The sequence below is a fragment of the Lithobates pipiens genome, unplaced genomic scaffold (genome assembly GCF_037356315.1).
Source record: "Lithobates pipiens isolate NorthernLeopardFrog02 unplaced genomic scaffold, aLitPip1_a1.2 Scaffold_19, whole genome shotgun sequence".
Taxonomy (NCBI): Eukaryota; Metazoa; Chordata; class Amphibia; order Anura; family Ranidae; genus Lithobates; species Lithobates pipiens.
Genome location: NW_027507764.1, coordinates 342,891,488 through 342,907,828, shown reverse-complemented (window position 1 = coordinate 342,907,828; position 16,341 = coordinate 342,891,488). Strand labels below are relative to the sequence as shown.

At 42.2% G+C, this 16,341-nt stretch overlaps 1 protein-coding gene across 1 annotated transcript in view; it reads left to right on the top strand.

Moving 5' to 3' along the window:
- LOC143996849 (proto-oncogene Mas-like) overlaps positions 1-14,785 on the top strand; it is a 41,034-nt gene extending 26,249 nt beyond the window's left edge. The window contains exon 3 of the mRNA XM_077492133.1: positions 9,147-14,785. Coding sequence (XP_077348259.1) covers positions 9,182-10,168 — 987 coding nt within the window. The 5' untranslated portion in view covers positions 9,147-9,181 and the 3' untranslated portion in view covers positions 10,169-14,785. The remainder of the gene's footprint in view (positions 1-9,146) is intronic.
- The last annotated feature ends 1,556 nt before the right edge of the window (positions 14,786-16,341 follow it).

Genomic DNA, 16,341 nt, shown 5'->3' with positions numbered 1-16,341 from the left:
AAAAGAGCTACAAGAAGATAGCTGAGGAGTCCGGCAAGAAGACCCCCGAAGACGGAAGACCCCCGGAGCTGTGCAATAAAGTATTTTATCTCGTGTGTTGTGTTTTTTTTGTACTTTTATTTTACAGGTGAATGGGTAGGGGTACATTGTACCCCATACTCATTCACATAGGGTGGGGAGCCGGTATCTGGGAGCCCCCTTATTAAAGGGGGCTCCCGGATTCTGATAAGCCCCCCGCCCGCAGACCCCGACAACCAACGGCCAGGGTTGTCTGGAAGAGGCCCTTGTCCTCATCAACATGGGGACAAGGTGCTTTGGGGTGGGGGGGCCGCGCGGCCCCCCCCTTCCCCAAGGCACTCCCCATGTTGAGGGCACGCGGCCTGGTACGGCTCAGGAGGGGGGGCGCTCGCTCGCCCCCCTTTCCTGGCCGGCCGGGTAGCGTGCTCGGACAAGGGTCTGTTGTGGACTTGGGGGGACCCCCACGCCGATTTGTTTCGGCGTTGGGGGTTCCCCTTTAAGTCCATACCAGGCGACAGGGCCAGCGAGGTCTCCTTCGCGGGCCCCGATTACCTGGAGACGCGCTCGAAATGAGCGGACTTTCCTCCGCGTGTGTGGGCGAGTCCGTTCATTTCTAAAGTACGCCGTATTAGTCCGCTGAAAAAGTGCCGTGTGTGGGCAAGTAGCCCGTTCGAAAATTCCGACGGACAGTTTGGCGGACGTCCGCCAGACTAAGTACGTCGGACAGACGGCTACGTGTGTATGCGGCTTTAGACATACTCAGACTTCTAGTAGATAACATATGGCCTATTTCCAACAGACAAGATCTGCTATCTCAAGTTCGCCTACTCCATCCTGCTTTTCAGTCTCTGGCTTTAACAGCATAGCTGTTGAAACCCAGGTCTCGAATTATAGAGGGATTTCTGAGTCTGTGATTCCTACTTTGCTGAAAGAAAGAAAAGCCCCTTCTGGGAAGATCAATTATAATATCGTACCTGGAAATCTTATTTTGCCTGGTATGAACGCAGTCAATTCAGATTATTCTGTGCCTCACATTCTGGCTTTCCTACAAACAGGCCTTGACCACAATTTGGCTCTAAGCATGATTAAATGGCAAGTATCAGCCTCATCCCCCCTTTCTCAAATGCCTCTTTCTTCACACTCCTTATAAAAACTTTTATTCAAGGTGTTACTCATATCCGCCCTCTTGCAGCACCCTGTGAATATCTGGGATCTTAGTTTTGCTCTCCTTGCCATGCCGAAACCACCCTTTGAACCCATCTGGGATTCCTGCTGGCAAAATAGCCTTTGCCTGTAAAGAACCTTGCCTCATACTTTACAAGGACAAAACTGTTGCCCAAGACCATCCATTCTTCCAAAGATAGTTTCAGTGTTCCAAATTATTTAGGATATTGTACTGCCATTCTTGTGCCCTGATCCTAAGCATCCAAATTTATTGTCTATATCCTATTTAATCTCACATTGGGAGCTTGCAATGGGGCACCCTGCTTCAAAATCCACAATTGCTTGGTGAATAAGGAACTTGATTGCAAGGGCTTATGGCCTTAAGCAAAACCCTCCTCCTGTGCCATTTCACCAGACCAATGGGTGTATTCTGGGCTTGTCGGCATCAAGCCTATGTAGCCCAGCTATGTAAGAACGCCACCAGTTTTACCAAGCAGACATCCAATCTTCTTGTGATGCAGCTTTTGGCTGCAAGATTCTCATAGTGGCACTCTGAACTTGGTCCCTTTGACCACTGTTGTTTTTTGGTCTAGTTGTCACAGTTCTGTTTGCGTACTTGTTGCCCGCAATTTGTATTCATTGCTAGCAGATGTCCCATGATGTATGAATATGCTGAATGCGTCCTAAACTTTTCCTTGGCTACCCTGCATTGTTTGCCACAAATTTGAGCATTCGGAGTGGGTCAGGGCTATGGGGGTGGCACGCCAGGGGGGTATGTCCTAAAAAGCTTTCCAGTGTGTGTTTCAGTGTCCAATCACCTTATAGGATGTGCCTATAACCCACGGTGTAAAAAATAGTTTCCTGTGTCCTGTATTGTAGAACATATGGAATATACAAGAAAGCTAAATTAATTTTTATTTTTGCAAAGTGTATATTTTCAATGTGAATTTTAGTGAATGAGGTGAAACTGGTTTCACGTTAAATACCCAATCATGCTAGAAAAAAAAATTGTATTTTTATTTTGCCTCACACAAGTTTGGGTATTCAAAATAAAATCAGCTACAATTTCTTTACGAACATTCACTTTGCTAGGTGAAAATCTTATACTCCTCCTTACGTAAATCAATCCCACAATCTAATGACACCCTTGAGATAGATGCCCATGTCATTATGCATCTGCTGACAGATTGGCTTTCTTCCTACACAAACCCTTCCAGATAATAGAAATATTGTATTGTCAGACCATATCACTTTTATTGCTCTGGTATCCAGGTGTTGTGCTCTATGCACCCAATGATGCATTGGTAGAGTGGTTAGCCCTGCCAATATTTTCCAGTTATTTGTGGCTGGCTTTTTTTGATTGAGACTTATTCAGAATCGTGTTTAATCCTGCAGTAAATGTATAGGTTTAAAGATAGTTGGGTATGGTGATTTTTCCATGGTTACATTGGTCCAGCTTGAACCAATGTATGTATTCATGTGCCATGCCTGTGCCATACCTGTGGAAGTTGGAAATCACTGTAGTAGGCACCACTACTAAAATAATTTCTGCTAGCTTCTGGGTCCCATGCAGAGTGACTGCCAAGAATACTTTGCATTTTTTCCATTAATGCAAAGTATTTTCTGAATGATTGGGGTGGAGAGATCATGACATCACTGCCCCACCTATCCACCTTATTAATTCAGAAAATGCTTTGCATGCATTGAGCAAATGCATAGTGTTCCCTGTATGGAACCCATGCTAAGAGATCGACTTCCTGTATTCATGATGCAACAGGGAAGCCCCTGGGCATGAAACCTGGAAGCTAGTGGAGTACACTGTACTAGTGGTGCTTACTACAGTAATTTCCAGCTTCAACAGAGATCCAACAGATATGGCACAGACATACTTATGCCGCATACACACAATCGGAATTCGGGCCAGAAAAAGACCGATGAGAGCTTTTCATCGGAAAATGTGACAGTGTGTATGCTCCATCGGAATTTAGCTGTCTGAATTTCCACCAGCCAAAAATTGATAGCATGTTCTCAATTTTCCCGACGGAAAAAATTTCTATTGGTAATTCCGATCATGTGTATGCATTTCCGACACGCCAAAAATGACGCATGCTCAGATTCAACTACGAGACAGAAGCTATTGGCTACTGGCTATTGAACTTCCTTTTTCTAGTCACGTCGTACGTGTTGTGCGTCACCGCGTTATAAATGATCGGAATTTGATGTGACCGTGTGTAGCCAAGACAGCTTGAGCCGAATTCCATCGGAATTCCGTCGGGAAAACCATCAGAGCTTTTTCCGACGAGAATTCCAATCGTGTGTACGCGGCATTACATGGGAGTAGCTGGACCAATGTAACTATGGAAAAATTCCCATACCTAAACTTCAACTTACATTTTTGTGGAACATGTGAACAATGTTCCTGTTTGCTGATACCATTTATTGACATTCTTGGCATTAGGGATGAGCGAAACACCCAGAACATGTGATCAGGCAAAATGTTTGAGTGAACATGTGAACCCTATTTAGGTCTATGGGACACAAACATGAAAAATCAAAAGTGCTAATTTTAAAGGCTTATATGCAAGTTATTGCCATAAAAAGTGGATAGGGACCCGGGTACTGCCCCAGGGGACATGTATGAATGCAAAAAAACTTCAGGTCTGGTATGGATTTTAAGGGGAACTCCATGCCAAAATGTAAAATAAAACAGCATGGCCCCCCCCCCCCACGTACCCCTACCCATTCACATAGGGGAGGAGTCTGGGATCTAAGGGTCTGGTGTGGATTTGGGGGGGAGCCCACGCCGATTTTTTTAAAATTTTGCCATGGAGCTCCCCTTAAAAATCTATGCCAGACCCAAAGAGCCGGGTTTGGATTCTGGGGGGGACCCCATACCGTTTTTTTTCTTAATTCTGTCATAGGGTTCCCTTTAACCACTTCAATACACTGTACTATATACTGTAGACTTTGTGAGATACTGTGTATATATATAATATATATATATATATATATATACACACAGTATCTCACAAAGGTGAGTACACCCCTCACATTTTTGTAAATATTTTGTTATATCTTTTCATGTGACAACACTGAAGAAATTACACTTTGTTACAATGTAAAGTAGTGAGTATACAGCTTGTATATCAGTGTAAATTTTCTGTCCCCTCAAAATAACTCAGCACACAGCCAATAAAGTCTAAACTGCTGGCAACAAAAGCGAGTACACCCCTAAGTGAAAATTAGCTGGTGTTTTAAATCTGGTGTTATCTCTCTCACTCTCTCATACTGGTCACTGGTAGTTCACCATGGTACCTCATGCCAAAAAAAAAATCGTTGCTCTACATAAAGTTGGCCTAGGCTATAAGAAGATTGCCAAGACCCTGAAACCAAGCTTCAGCACGGTGACCAAGACTATACAGCTGTTTAACAGGACAGGTCCACTCAGAAAAGGCCTCGCCATATTCGACCAAAAAAGTTGAGTGCACATGCTCAGTGTCATATCCAGAGGTTGTCTTTGGGAAATAGACATATGAGTGTTGTTAGCATTGCTGCAGAGGTTGGAGGGGTGGGGGGGGTCAGCCTGTCAGTGCTCAGACCATATGCCGCACACTGCATCAAATTGGTCTGCATGGCTGTCATCCCAGAAGGAAGCATCCTTCTCTGGTGAGGGTCTGTTTCCTGATCTCCCTATCAACTTAATCTCAATATTCAGCTGTTAAAGATATACTGAATGAATCTATGTAATTTTTACCATACCGCCTGCTTATGAGCTGCTTCACACTTGTGTTGTGGGCTGCCTGTCAGGTGTGCTAGGATGCAACTATGTCTGTTTGTTGAACTGACAATCTGGCTTTACATTTGTATACTGACCCCTAATAGTGTCAGGCTTTATTGCTGATTGGTTATACTCTCTCAGTTTAATACTGTGTCTAATATTATATCAGGACCTAGGTCCTATTGAGATATACTCTATCATTATTTCCAAGAACAATCAGTAAGCTCCCGAAGAAGCATTCAATTGCGAAACATGTAGAGCACTTTTTTCTTGCATACTATATCATGTTTGCAGGATTACAATGATGCATAATGTAATGCATTTTTTGTCTTAGAGAGATGTCAGTTTTGCATTTTTTATTGAAAAAAGTTTTTAAATGTGATTGTTTGTACCATTATGTGTTTAATAAACTATTATGTTATTTTGTTATAATTGGTGCCATTTTAAATAAATGGCGGTTTGTTAAGTTATTTTGAGGGGAGAGCAAATTTACACTGTTATACAAGCTGTACACGCACTACTTTACATTGTAACAAAGTGTCATTTCTTCAGTGTTGTCACATGAAAAGATATAATAAAATATGTACAAAAATGTGAGGGGTGTACTCACTTTTGTGAGATACTGTATATATAAACTTCCAGCACGCCACTAACTAACCTGCCTCTAGCTAACGTTCTCTCAATCTCCACGTTATTAAAACGCTATATATGGCCACCATGTAAGCGGCCTTATAAAGTGTGGGGCATGGACTTAGTCCTCTAAACCATGATTGGCTAAAGGCACCTTGCGCGCTGTGATTGGCCAAAGCATGCAGGTGAGGTGCATGCTTTGGCTAATCAGCAGCCATCAATGTATTACAATCTTACAGTGCATTATGGGGCGCTCAAATTTACAACGAATGCCTCATATGTTTGTTTGTTCCGCAAACAAACAATCATATGATGTTCGAGTCAAACTTACGTTCGACTCGAACATCAGGACCATCCTTACTTGCCATCTGTTGCCATTATTTGTTATATTGTTTACTTTTACATATTTATTAATTTAGTTGTTTTTGTTTACTGGTGCACTTGCATTTAGGAAGCAACAGTGTAGCATTTTTGGAACTCTGTTAGTTTCCTAATGTTGAATACTCACAGTACAAATGTTTATTGTTGACATTTGTTAATAATTAGCAATTAACATAATATGATTCACCTTGGTAGCTAGGTGTTAATTGGAAGTCACGCTTCTTCAGTGGCGATTTCAAAAGCACAGGACAGTACGATTTCTTCTGCGGCTTGCCGACATCTGCGCGAATTCATTCACAGATGTCATTGCAAGTTGCACATGAAATCGCAAAGAACAGTGCAGGAACTTTTTTTTCAATCGTTTTTATTTGAGTCTAGAAAGTAGCCAACATGCTATAGTTATGCCCACGCAGGGGCTAACATTGACAGTTATCACACGAGTTGGCTTGCAAAAACGGCAAAAAAGAGGCAATGCAAACATAAAGGAGAAAATGAGAACTGTCACAGCAGAAAAAAATAGGCCTGTTTTATAAAGCCGCCTGGGCCAGGAGGTCCTGAAAAGGTTCTCCACACCAATAGGGCATCTCCTGGCCCCGCCAATACCCATACAGTGGTGCCATATACAGCCTATACAGGTCTGCGAGGAAAGGCAGATTGGAAATCATGAGAAAATTAAATGCAAAGGTGATGCTCAAGAAAGAGGGGATGCACACCTAACAGGTAGGGGGCTATAGAAGGCTAAGGGAAGCAAAAGAAGAAGGAGGAACAGAGGGTTAGCCCTTGTACACACGGTCGGAGATTCCAACGGAATGTGTCCTATCGGACCGTTTTGTCGGATATTCCGACTGTGTGTGGTCTCCATCGGACTGTTTCCGTCGGAATACCCGACGGACCAATTTTTCCAACTTGCCGGGAAAATTTTCCGACAAAATGCTCCGATCGGACATACTCCGATCATGTGTAGCCTACTCCGACGAACAAAGTGCCACGCATGCTCAGATCAAATTCCTAGACCAAAGCTATTGGCTACTAGCCTGAATGTAGTCCCATTGTAACGAAATAACGTCATCACGTTATGTACAATCGGATTTTCCGTCAACTTTGTCCAACCGTGTGTATGCAACAGTTTCGGACAAAATTCATCAGACAAAATCCGTCGGACAAAATCCAACAGATTTGGTTGTCAGAATGTCCGACCGTGTGTACAAGGGCTTAGAGGTCAAGCGAAGGGGGAAAGGTAGAGAAAGGTAGGTGCTTGGGAATATCGCGATTATCCATCATAGGTGACCCAAGCTGGCTGGGGGAAGAGTGGGAAAAGCATATGACAGCCATGGTTCCCAAACTTTAAGGAATTTAGCATGTGAGTGGTTGCAGGCGCTGGACATATGTTTGCTAAGCATCAACACAGTCATGCGATCTTCTCACCCCCTGGAAGGAGACAGATGTTTATTTTCCAGCCTTGGACAATTGTTCAATTGGCTGACAAAAATAGGTAAGAAGTGAGCTTCCACTGATGGGCGAATAGGCTCACAAACTATTTTTCAAATTACACCTATTAAGACGATGCCATAGAAGGACATTGGATGCAACTTCAGGTGCAATTTGTAAACTGCATGTCGCACCTGAAGTTGCACTGGTGTGAACAGGGGAAAATATGTTTTCATGCTGTATTTCCACTCATTTGGCTACCCTTTCTGTACTGCTTCTCAGAGCTGCTGACCAATATTGCTAATATTCTGTAAGCTTCATCTATTTTGTTGGTATCACTGATTTCACTGAATCAAGTTTCCTTATATGGTCTATGTATTGGTAGATTACACGCAATATGTTGGTAATCTCCCTGCATATTGAGGACAGATTGTTCCTTCCAGTAATGAGCCACTCTGTGATTATGTGAATAATATGGTTGTAGCATGGCCCCCTTGGTAACTGCTGAGAATTACCTGCTCATCTGCACGGCCAAGTGAACCTTCCAACCCACCTGACACTCTCAGTTCAGACATCCTGTTAATACTATCAAGCAAAAATCAAGCAACTCAGTAGTATAAGGTTCTGAAATTTTTTACGTGAACCAAATAGGAAAAGCTATTTCACAAAGAAAGGAGTAAATCCGCTGAGCTGTGATAACAGCGCCAACTCGGCAGTAGACTCCTCCTGAAGGCACAACAATGCTTAAACAATGAATAATGCTATACACAGAAGGATACACTATATTCAGATCCAAAGTCACCTCCTAGTGGATGTTTCGGTTAACTACACATGCGGCCACACTGATATAGATGTAATCTAGACAGCCTATGCTATTTTAATGGAAGAGCTAATTCCCCTCTGGTGACATAGAGTTCCACATGGCAGATCTGTTATTCTTCGCTAGCTAGTTGGAGCTCATTAACTGTAATCTGGTTGCAGATTAAACAATAGATTCCAAGTGTTGAAGGCCTAAGGCATCTGAGTACAGTGTTCCATCAATGCAGTAAAGTGTTCTTGGGTAGAGATATGTGTGCACTGTGTTCTTTAATGGTGGTAGTGAATAGATAAAGATTGTGCAGCTTGCTCTCTCACCAACAACCCAAATCGATCTGCAGTCTTCTGGATAGGAACACGGATGGTAACACTTCGGCAATGGATCCTCTGTCTCAGCCTTCTCTAGTGACTTTCTGCACACGTCCACACCAATGGGTAGACACTGTCAACGATACTAGTAACATGGTAACAGGAATAGGCCTCTCAAGCCTTGTGGTGGAAGTAGTGTTCTGCATGGTAGGCTGAGACCTCTCTCTCTCTGTCACACAGAGAGGTCCATCATGCGTCAGGCCCAAGAGGAAGAGAGCATGCTCTGGCTTCTAAGCTCCTTTTATCATCCCTTCCAGCAACCTTCAGGCCACTGCAAGGATCCCTAGGGTTTGTAGTCTTAGGGTACAGGAATACATAACAGCAGATTCAGAGAGGACTATATGCCCCATAACTCACTCTGTTGGCACACAGGTATGAGGTCACTGGCTGCACGAATAATTATGAGGACAAACAATGTTTAGAACACTGGAAGGTATGAAGCTTTCTGGTAACAGTCATAGTAATTGTATGGTAAACATTTCAGCCATTTTTTAAGGACATTGTGTAATCACTAACAGTTTGATGATCACAGATAATAACCTTGTTTTTCCTTTTAATCTAGATTCAATTTACAACCAGACAATATCAGAGTGCAAAATGAAGATTCTGTCTGTTGTCCACATGGCGGAGAATGGGAATGAAACAGAGGAGCAAAATGACAGAGACCCCCCTGACATCAATGTTACAGTTGCTGCCTGTTGTATTATCATGGTTTGCATATTCGGAATGCTGGGAAATGGAATAGCCTTCTGGTACCTTTCTTTCAGAATGCCAAGAAACAAATTCACAGTGTATATAATTAATCTAAGCATCGCTGACTTTACTTACCTATTTTTTAATTCAATTCTCATGGTATTTCAGATTGATGCATTGATGGGTGTGCATCCAAAAATTCCAGGAATAGTTAAGGTTATTATTTCATTAGAGATATTTTATGATGGCGCATACCAGGCTGGTATGTTCTTCCTACTTGCCATCAGCATTGAGAGATGTCTTTCTGTTTTCTACCCCATATGGTATCGTTGCTTCCGTCATAAACACCAGTCATTAATAGTCTGCATAGGCTTGTGGTGCACTGCTGGGGTTGAAAGCTGTCTAGAAAACCTTGCCTGCACTGCAGAGGCATTTGCAGAAAGATCAGCTCAATGTACAGGCGTTCAGGCAGTGACATTTGTATTGGCCATTGGAATCTCCCTCCCACTCATGCTATTTTCCAGCGCCATTTTACTCATCAAGGTCCATAAAGCATCAGTAAAACGTCGACCTCCAAAGCTTTATGTCATCATAGCTATATCGGTCTTTGTTTTTATGGTTGCCTGTGTGCCTATTAAATTTATGTGGCTGCTAAGGTACATGAAACTTTTGCCACATAACTTCCGATCACTGAATTTATTTTTTGTCAGCATCTTGTGTACTGTATTTGGGAGCAGTATTAATCCATATATCTACTTCGTGGTTGGAAGACAAAAGAAGCAAAATTTACGTGGTTCAATTCACTCTGCTCTACATAATGTCTTTCATGAAGAGGAGGATGAAACAGAGAATACGTTTGAAAAAAGTTCTGGAATTAGTCATATTAGTTAGCATGTCAATTCAAGTAGTTTAAAGTGTAACTGTACGCAGTAATAGAAGACTTGTTTAAGCCAATTATGTAGGCATTACAAATATTTTTTAAATAATACCTCAATCTGTCTTTTTGCCCCCCGCCCCCCCCTTGTAATTCTGCATTTCAGCATTGGGACAATTGACAGCATTGTTAGCCAAGCAGGCTTTACTGCATTGCACAGTGCTGTAAATGTAATAAATTTAGCTGGCTGATTAGAGGAAAGCGCGCATTTATGTAATCATTGAGCTATTTCGCTAATAGCTCTACTCTACGTCTACTGAGCTGTATTGCTTTGACTGCAATGAAGAAATGCATTTGGTTAGCTTATAGTGTCTAGCAGAGATGTATTTTTGGAATATTGGCTGAACAGAGTTACAGATCTTGCAGAAGATAAGGCAGCTCATGCATTTAAATTGTACATTTAGAAACAGAGAAGACCAGCCACATGAAGGTACAGATTGTTCACTCCAATCATCCGCAAGCAGACATTTTTTTTCCCTTTACACACACCTAATTGCATATTCTAAAGTTAACACAGCTTGACCTTATTTTGTTCAACGAACCTTCGTGTTTCAAAGTTAATACTGACTTTTCTAAGTGCCCTTTCGCATTAACAACTTGGCGCCAGCTGCATGCAAATATGCAGCATCTCGGCAGGTGAGCCTTGGTGCAGAGCGGCCACATATTTGCGTTGATTAGTGCTTGCAATCAGGAACTGTCCGATCATGTGACCACTGTGACAGCCATTCACGGCGGTCACATGATCATAAACCCCTCCCCACCTCCCAGCATCCAAAACCCTTTGAAAGGCCGGGAGGCACCAGCGCAAAGAGGTTAATACTAATGCGTTTTGCACTTTTGTGCTGCTCAATGGTACATTTACACCAGATGCACTGTGCGGGCACAGTGCACTAAGAAAAGTACTTTTTATCAATGCAGCATGGTGAGAGGCACTCTCACTGTACCATGCGTCGTGCAATTGAACTTTGAGATGTCTTTGTGACATCTGAATAAAGTTTATAAAAAAATAAAAAAAAAGGAACAGTGCGATCCACCAAGCTTAGCACATCATCACTGTGCTGATCTCAGCCGTATCGCACTGCATTGTGACGCAGATGCTGATATGAGTCAGCCCTAAGGGAAATTTCCCATTGATGCGCTTTTGATACATTCCTATTGACTCACAATGGAAGATGCCTTTTCGGGGGGCGCTTATGAAAAAACCACAAGCAGGACTTTTCAAATCGCAGTGCACCTGCAGTGTGAACAGTTACATAGGAGTTAATGGGGAATAGTTTTCATGCGCTTTTGACACCCTGAAAAAGCATGGTGGGCCATAGTGAATCTGAACAACTCCAGTGTCTTTAACCCCTTCTGGACCGCTGCATGCCGATGTACGTCCCTACTTTGAGGACGGATATCGTTGTTATGGCAACAGCTAGCTGCCATAACCCCCGGTATCTTCGTGTTCGGCCGACGGTAAAAGTGGTCTCTTGCATTTTAGTGTAAAGATGAGATCTGAGGTCTTTTTGTAAGAGATCCTGTCATGCTTTTTTCTATCACAATGGATGTTTACATTCCCAGTAATAGAAATAAAAGTGACACAATTATGTATTTATTTTTTAAAACAGTTTTTAAAACAGTGTAAAAAAATAAAATAAAAGGTAAAATAAATAAGAATTTTTTTTTTTTAACCGCGCCCCGTCCCGCTGAGCTCGCATGCAGTAGCGAATGCATACGTGAGTAGCGCCCGCATATGAAAACGGTGTTCAAACCACACATGTGAGGTATCGCCCTGATCGGTAGAGCAAGAGCAATAATTCTAGCCATAGACCTTCTTTGTAATGCAAAACATGCAACCTGTAGAATCTATGGAGATTTTTAAGGGTAAAAGTTTGTCGCCATTCCACGAGCGGGCGCAATTTTGAAACGTGACATGTTGGATATCAATTTTCTCGGCGTAACATTATCTTTCACAATATAAAAAAAAAATTGGGCTAACTTTACTGTTGTCTTATTTTTTAATTAAAAAAAGTGTATTTTTAAAATAAAAAGTGCGCTTGTAAGACCTCTGAGCAAATACGGTGTGACAGAAAGTATTGCAACAGCCACCATTTTATTCTCTAGGGTGTTAGAAAAAAAATATATATAATATTTGGGGGGGGGGGGGGTTTCTAGCAGAAAAAAAGGTTTTTAATTTGTAAACAACACATCTAAAAAAGAGGCCAGGTCCTTAAGTGGTTAACATATATTTATTTATATATGTGCATGATGCCACAGCAGTGTTGGTAGGCTACCTAGCAGGAGGGTTAGGACTCGTTTTCATGGGCACTCAGCCCTGCACAGCATGAAGACATTTTTTTTAATTCTGCACTAGCATTGAGCTGCTTGCAGACAACCTAATTTAAGTGAATGGCTATGCATGGACTGCATACCTCCCAACTTTTTGAGATGGGAATGAGGGACACCTATCAGCAAAAGTATGCAGTCATAGGACACGCCCCCTTAAAGGAGAATTGTACAAAAAAAAACAAGTTTGGTTGAACCCAGAAGTGCTTTTTTACCACTGCTATTCCTTTATATTGGCTTTTGGAATTTACAAATGGCGAAATTTAGAGATCAGATGAAAGGTTTAGCACTGGAAACACTTTTTGATAGATAAAACGTGAATTTTATATACATCTATATAGCTCAAACCCAAAATGAGGGACAAATGAAGAGGAACGAGGGACAGAGGCACATTACTCCAAATCAAGGACAGTCCCTCGAAATCAGGGACAGTTGGAAGCTATGGGACTGTACAGGTTTACCTGCATAGCTGGGATTGACAAGTATGCAGGGACACATGCAGGGCCAGCCTCATGCCGCGTACACACGATTGGTAATTCCGGCCAGAAAAAGACCGATGAGAGCTTTTCATCGGAAATTCCGATCATGTGTATGCAATTCCAACACGCCAAAAATCACGCATGCTCAGATTCAACTACGAGACAGAAGCTATTGGCTACCGGCTATTGAACTTCCTTTTTCTAGTCCCGTCGTGCGTGTTGTACTTCACCGCGTTATAAACGATCGGAATTTGGTGTGACCGTGTGTAGGCAAGACAGCTTGAGCCAAATTCTGTCGGAATTCCGTCGGGAAAACCATCAGAGCTTTTTCTGTCGAAATTTCAGATCGCGTGTACATTATCGCGGCATTAGACTATATTTCCCCTGAGGCCTTGCATTCACATTATGCACTGCGACTTCATATCTCATGGATGACAGTCTCAATACTGGTATCTCTTCCTACATGTGTCAACAAAGGAGGACCAGAAAAACCGAGAACCACACTGCACTTGACACATATTACTTCACACATATTATTCCTCTAACATTGTAAATTAATACTGGCTAGCGGAGAATAACAACCCTGAACAAAGAGCGCAGGGCAGGGCCAGCTCTGACTACTGTAGCGGGCTGCTGTCAGTCACTAAATTCCCGGGTGGCGTTTGTGCTGGCAATTTCTGCACTGGCATGTCATTTTGTAGTCTAGTGACAAGAGCATGGCAAGGATTGGAACCACCGTGTGCCTACTAGCAGACCCTAGCAGGGTTTTCACGTTTTCTATGTAAGGATATCATGAAGAAAAATTTTAGAAAAGTTTACAAATTCAGAGAAACACTGAATTTTTTAATTATAAAAAGTAGAAATCAATAACAAGGACAAGGCAATGCACATAATATCTTTACAGCTGGGTTTAGTTACACTTTAAAGTGGTAGTAAACTCTCCTATCGTTTTCAGCCAAGGAAGCTGCCATCTTTGCCTCTGTTTAATCTTCAACTGCTATGGTGCTGCACATGTGATTCATTATGACACCAGCCATTGGATGGTTTGATAGTTTGGCTGAGAGCACAGCCAATGTGCAGTTAGCATTCCCGGCATGCCTTTTTTTTTTAACTGTTTAAATCGATGAGTTTACGTCCACTTTAAGGATAGCTTTAGCACTAGATATTTGTTTTTATCTGTTTTTATTTTTCATGACTGGTCTGTTAAGTAATAATCTATCACCGATAAATGGTGAATATGTCAGTGTAGCAGCATGAAACTGAAATAGGAAAATACTGTAATTCTCATGGCACACCGCAGGACATTTTTATGGCTTTAGCTGGTAATATACATAAAATCGTTTCCATAAGCTGTTGCAAACAGTAACTGTTAAAATAAGCTATGTTTAAACACATAGAAGGTTTAGCATCCAAAAAAAGTGGAACCCCCAAAAGTTCTGCTTCTACTCCTCTTACATGCTATATCTCAATCTATTTGGAAGGCGTACAGTGCAATCTGGCAAAGAATAAGCACAGAGTATAGAACTTCTAATCAGAAAATAGGCCTAGGAAACTTATTGCTCTAAAATCAAACTGCACATGGTTCACTGGGCTGGGAAATTGAAGAAGACCTGCTTTACAGCTTAGTATTTTTGCAACCATACTTTACTTTACACTGCCTGTAATATGTTACTGAACAGATTTGTAACCGATATTTGATTGGTTTTGTTTAAAATGTGTTCATAAATGGGATTTATTGTATTACATTAAAGTGTACGTAAACCCTAAGTCTGTGTCTAGTATGTATTCCAACATTCCTCACTGTATCCAATTAGCTTAATCACTTGAGCCCGGGAAGATTTGGCTGCTCAATGACCAGGCCATTTTTTGCGATTCGGCACTGCTTCGCTTTAACTGGCAATTGGACGGTCGTGCGACGCTGTACCCAAACAAAATTGATGTCCTTTTCTTCCCACAAATAGAGCTTTCTTTTGGTGGTATTTGATCATCTTTGCGTTTTTCTTTTTTTTTTTTACGCTATAAACAAAAAAAAGAGCGACAATTTTGGAAAAAAATGAATAAACATAAATATCCCCAATTTAAAAAAAAAAGAAATTTTTTCCTCAGTTTAGGCCGATAAGTATTCTTCTACATATCTTTGGTAATAAAAATCGCATAAAGCGAATATTGAATAGTTTGCGCAAAATTTATAGCGTAGGGAATAGAATTATGGCATTTTTATTATTATTATTTTTTTGCTAGCAATGGCAGCTATCTGCGATTTTTATCAGGAATGTGACATTATGGCGGACATATCGGACACTTTTGACACATTTTTGAAACCATTGACAATTATACAGCGATCAGTGCTATAAAAATGCACTGATTACTGTGTAAATGTCACTGGCAGGGAAGGGGTTAACACTAGGGGCGATCAAGGGGTTAACTGTGTTACCTGACTGTGTGTTCTAACTGTGGGGGGAGGGAACTGACTATAGGAGATGACAGATCGTGGTTGCTAGCTATTAGGAACTCACGGTCTGCCTCTCCTCTCCTCACAGAACAAGGATTTGTGTGTTTACACACACACGTCCCTGTTCTGCCTCTCGTGCCCGCGATCACGCGCGGCCGGCGGTCATCGTGGCCACTGGCTGTGAGCATCGGCACCCCTGCAATGCAGCGGGCACGCGCCTGCTATCCCGCTGAAATGAGCCGACGTACAGCTACGACTGTTTGCGGGATAGTGCCGACCTGCCACAGTATAATGACAGCAGCGGGTCGGCAAGTGGTTACGCAAATAACTTTTTGTGAATCTGTTGCAAAAATACACAAAAAACACCAAGAACCAATATTAAGGTGCTGTTAACCTCAGGAATAAGCACAGATCCACTCATTTAAAGTGGTTGTAAACCCTTACAACACACTTTGACTTACATGTAAGCCTAGATTAAGGCTTACCTGTAGGTCCAAGAAATATCTCCTAAATCTACACGGTTTAGGAGATATTTGCCAAAAGACAGGCACCACTGTCTACGGCGCATGCGTGCAGGCGCACTGAGCGCGCCGCCGTCAATGGTCATATGCCGTGCGTGGCGGCTCCCGTGCGCATGCGCGGGAGTGACGTAATCGCGGCTTCGTCGATTGACAGTGGCAGAGCAGGGAGACCCATGAGAAGATGGATGCTCGGAACTACAGGGGACAGCGGTGACTTTGCCGGCTCCTGTGTCAGGTAAGTGACACATAATGGACTACTATGTGATGCATAGTAGTCCATTATGCTTTACCTTTGCAGGGAATGAAAGAGGAAGTAAACTCATCAGGGTTTACTTCCTCTTTAAAATACA